This window comes from Propithecus coquereli, unplaced genomic scaffold (genome assembly GCF_000956105.1).
Source record: "Propithecus coquereli isolate 6110/MARCELLA unplaced genomic scaffold, Pcoq_1.0 Scaffold873, whole genome shotgun sequence".
Lineage (NCBI taxonomy): Eukaryota > Metazoa > Chordata > Mammalia > Primates > Indriidae > Propithecus > Propithecus coquereli.
In genome coordinates this window covers 134,696-139,644 of record NW_012154985.1, presented here as the reverse complement: position 1 = coordinate 139,644, position 4,949 = coordinate 134,696, and the positions used below count along the sequence as shown (strand labels likewise).

Below are 4,949 nucleotides of genomic sequence, written 5' to 3'. Positions count from 1 at the left end.
CAGGCTGGTTTCGAACTCCTGAGCTCAAACAATCCGCCCGCCTCGGCCTCCCAGAGTGCTAGGATTACAGGCGTGAGCCACTGCGCCCGGCCAGCAAATGACTTTTAACTTCTCTGAGCCTCCATTTCCTCATCTATAAAAACGTGGGATGAGGATAATATTATCTACCTCATGTTGGCTGTTATTTTATAAAACGGATTTTACCTTATTGTCCTCTGACTCACTGAGGGTGCTTTGTGTAAGGATCCAGGTGGTAAATAGTTGTTTGACTTTAGTTCTGATTAGGGGAAGGGTCTTTTCACATAAAAGTGATTATGTTTGCTGCTGTCAGAAAATGAAAACTAGAAATCATTACAAGTTATTCTTTAGTGATTATAAAATTTAATCCAATGTATTGTTGCAGTTAGAGAAATTTGGGATGCGAAAGCACTTTTTTTAATAACAGAATGCCATTTGGTAACACTAGAATTAAAAGTACGTGATACATCTTTGATGGGAACAGAATTCTCATATTCTCCTTTTTAAACTGTTTTTCAGGGTTTGGAGAACATTGATTAAAGCAGCATTATCCTGATTGATGAAAAAATAACTCAGTAATGGTCATCTACTCCTGCTAGAAGGTTATACAGTATATTATGTAGCATGCAATATGTTATATAGTACTTAATAAAAATAAAATGAAAAAGAAAAATCAAAGGCATTTGTTCTTTTAAATATACTACACAAGATCAAGCAATCTACCCAATTTAGCTTATCACTTAAAAAACTAGAAGGCAACAGTGAGGCTTGTATAATTATAGATATTATGTATACCAAGCACGTATCTCTGTGCCTAGCACCTACTACTTCATAAATTGTAGTTGGCACCATTGTAATAGATTCATATATTTTAAAAACACTGTTTCTTCAGAGATGGCTAGGAGAATACAGAAAAAGTATTTTTTTTTCAGTTCCTTTTCTGGGTAGATGCTATAGTGTTTAAAATTTCAGTTAGGATACTTTTAAAACTGAGATTGCACTTCAGCTTTCATGCATTTTGTATGGTATCTAACCATAGTATATGATTAAGCATTGATTTTTGTATTAGAGCAGCAACAGCGGTCATTTGGATTATTAAAATGAGAGTACACTGACCACTTGAAATAAAGAGTTACATGTTCAACATTAAAGGTAACTAAATACTATGGAGATCTGAAAAGGTATAACTACTCTGAAGATGATGATACTCCGTGTGTATACAGCAACACCACAAATGACATCAGCATGTCTAGCTGAGAACACTAAATTGTTTTTCATTTTGCTCTCTTATCCAGTTTAACATCCGATCTGATCATGACCTTAAACACACCTGCATTGCATGATTTCCACTGACCTCACTACAGGGCAGGGCTTACAGAAGGAAGGAGGTGGCTTTCATACTTAGAGTAATAGTCTATATTGTGCCACCCTGTGGTGGTGAGGCAATGACCTTTTACTGTTCAAGGAAAGCCATTATTTCAAACTTAATATATCCTCTATTATTATTTAGTACTTCACAGGCCTCATTTAATTGTTAAGAGAACTATCCTTGGACAGGGAGAAAGAGGGCACATAGTTCACATAGGGAGTTGTGGATTTAGAAGATGTAATGACGACATTAGTAAATCACTAAATCTATTGATTTTTAGGTCTGTTATTTCTCCACTTTGCCTCTAGGCAGGCATCATCCCTTAAGTTTTACTCTTCCCCCACACCCTGAGACAGGGTCTCATTCTGCCCAGGCTACAGTACAGTGGCATCATCATAGCTCACTGCAACCTTAAACTCCTGGGCTCAAGCAATCCTGCCACCTCAGCCTCCTGAGTAGCTGGGACTACAGGTGTGTGCCACCACACCTGGCTAATTTCTCTTTTTTTATTTTTTTTTTAGAGACAAGTTCTCGCTATGTTGCTCAGGTAGGTCTCCAAATCCTGGCCTCAAGTGATCCTACTGTCTCATCCTCCCACAGTGCTAGGCATCAGTCACCTCGCCCTGCCAAGTTTATCTCGTTAGATGAATGTCAGGGCTGTATAATGAGGAGCTACAAAACAACAGGTAGAAATCAGGATTGGTCAGGTTCAGAATTAGAGTCCAAATTCTTCACCTCCGGTGAATCAGATTAAAACACTCTGAAGCTAGAAGATTATGGTGATGGCGTGTAGTCTGGATTTCTTTTGATTTTTTTTTTTTTGCAAGTGCAATTAGAAGGGTTTTCTTACAGCAGCCCTAACAGATGTGGTCCAGCCACTGACCTTGGATCCATCTGTCACCTGCTCTTAAGGCCTGGTGAAGTGCTGCTTAGGAAGCAATGCCATTTGTTTGGTTTTATTCACTCTCTTTAATTTTTTAAAAAATAAATGTCATTCACGTAGCTCTAAAATCCAACAATATAAGGTAGGTAGTGAAAAGACTTGCTCTAATCCCCTGCCCAGCACTTGTCCATTCACACCACCCCAAAGGTTTTCTTTATGCGTATATAAATACAAACAGGTTCATCTTTGATTTTTATGCAATGGTAGTGTCTGACACATACTGTTGACCTCTTGTTTAGAAGAAAGCTTCTTTGGCAAAAAAATTTTTTTTTGGCTTACAGAGATTGGAATCTTATGAAATTATATTTACCAGGCTTCCATAGTTATTTCTGGGATCAAATGAAATAGTAGGAAAAAACTGAAAAAAGATAGAGGAAGCCATGCACATTCAGAATGGAGAGGAAGAGAATGGCCCTACCCTTTGTTTGGGAAACATTTATTTATTTATTTGGTTTCAGCTTTCTCAGGTTGAAAGAGAAACATTTTTAAATGAAATATTAATGAAAAAAGAAATTCTACAATCAAAAATTCAAACTTAGAAGGACCCTTATACATTTAGTCTAAACACTGATTCCACAGATGAAGAAATAAGGTTGAGGGATGGGAAGTGATTGCTTAGCCAGCCAGTGGCAGAACTGAGCCTACAATCCTGGTGTTTTGACTCCCAAACTAGTGTACTTTTAACTGTTCTTTGTGGTTCACTTCATTGGTTGAGTAAATGCTACAATCCAGTCCAGGCACTGTGCCTCAGATTTGAGTAAGACACAGTCCTGTCCTCCAGCTCACAGTCAGTGGGAGTGACAGACAACTACATGAAGGATAAGTGTTGTGGCAGAAGTTCGCAGGTGCTGTGGGAGCACAGAGTTGGGGCTGAGCTCAGCCTTGGGTTTGGGGGAAAGGAAAGGGCTTAGGGTAAGTTTCCAGGGGATGTCACACTAAGGCAAGTCTTGAAAGTTGGGTGCGGTTTACCAGAGAAACGACTTGGGGGAGGACATTCCAAACAGAGGGAACAGCATGAGGGTTGGGGACATGAGCTAGCATGGCTGTGTGGGAAAGCTCTGTAAGCAGTTCTGCAGAACTAGAGCAGAGAGCGCAAGGCAGGAGTAGAGGGAGGGACTGCAGAGGTTGGCAGGGCCCAGAACATGAAGGGCCTTGTATGTTTCCCTCAGGGAGTTAGAATTTCTCCCAAGGGCAATTGGGAGCCTATTCAGGGCAGGAAGCAGGAGAGTGATGTGGCGACTTGGACACATCTGATCTGCCTGGTCGCTCAGCATAGGGTGATTTAAAACAATGGTTCTCAACCAGCTGAGTTTGTCCCCTAGGGCACATTCGAAATGTCTGGAGACACTTTTTCTTGTCACAACAGGGGAAGTTTGGAGGGAGAGGTGTTGGTGACATCTAGTGGGTAGAAGCCAGCAATGCTTCTAAACATCTTACAATGCACAGGACAGCCCTATAGGACAGTCTAGTAGCCCAAAAAGTCAATGATGCTGAGGTTGAGAAACCCTGAAAACGGTAGCAGAGTCTCCATTAAGGTACACACTAAGAAGTGTTTTTTTTTTTTTAATTCTTACTGACTCAAGAATATATGGGAACAATTTCTCTCCTTCCTCCCCCTCCTCGTTCTTTTTTTCATTACAGTTCAGATCTCCCTTGGCTCATCTATAAACTTGAACTTTATCCCTTCCCTGGGGCATTTGTTTTTCCAAGGAAGTATCCCAACTTACTCTCAGTGATGTGCCTCAGGTGGAGAAGGCACAAAACGTGTTTTTTTGTTTGTTTGTTTGTCTGTTTTTTGTTTTTCCAAAATAAATGATGTGAGCTGTGGAGACAGAATGTTGGAAGTAACTTTAAGTCAAGAAGCTCCACCATGTGCAGGTTGAGTGACCTTTGGTAGGTCACATCACTGATTTGAGCCTCAGCTCTCCCATCTCTGAAGTGAGGATAGTATGTGTTCTGCATATGTCCCTGAGTTTCTGAGACAGTCTCATGTACGTGAAGTAGTTTGTAAGTGTACAGCCCTGTGCATGTGGAAGGGACCCACGTTGTGAGCACCCCTCTTACCAGCTCTCCAGTCCACCCCCAAACCCCCCAAAGAGACTTACACAAATAAGATATCAGGAGGACCCTCAGGCCAGGTCTTTGGTTCCCTGTTAGAGTGATGACACTAGGGAATCTCAGAGCATTGCGAAGACAACAGACAGTAGGAACTTCAACGAAAAGATGAATTTTCCTGAAGGTATTTTCCAAAAACAGAGCTAAAAATGCAGTTTAATGCTACTGTGAGAACCGAGTGCCTGGTTACCCCTCTCAGCTCTTGCTGCTTGCTCTATGCTAAGGGAAGGTGGTGAGTGGCTGAGGTTGAAGCTGGCCATTCTCACCAAAAAGCTTCTAGATGAAGGTAAGGGGTGGGGAATAAGAGTTAAACATCATGTGGTTTTCAAGATTCCCTATCACTGATGCTTCTGTGGCCTGAGAACTCAAATTATTCTACTGTACTTCTGTGAGAAACAAGACATGTGGAACAATTGTAGGTTTTTTTCTGTACCATGTATGTACATGTGGATTTTAGATATCTAGAAAGACTGGCATTTGGCTTATTGGTTTGGGTCTGTGTGT

The 4,949-nt window shown here is 40.8% G+C and overlaps 1 protein-coding gene across 1 annotated transcript in view; it reads left to right on the top strand.

Annotated features, from left to right (window-relative positions):
* NDUFA1 (NADH dehydrogenase (ubiquinone) 1 alpha subcomplex, 1, 7.5kDa) overlaps nt 1-685 on the top strand; it is a 4,543-nt gene extending 3,858 nt beyond the window's left edge. The window contains exon 3 of the mRNA XM_012664227.1: nt 538-685. Coding sequence (XP_012519681.1) covers nt 538-558 — 21 coding nt within the window. The 3' untranslated portion in view covers nt 559-685. The remainder of the gene's footprint in view (nt 1-537) is intronic.
* The last annotated feature ends 4,264 nt before the right edge of the window (nt 686-4,949 follow it).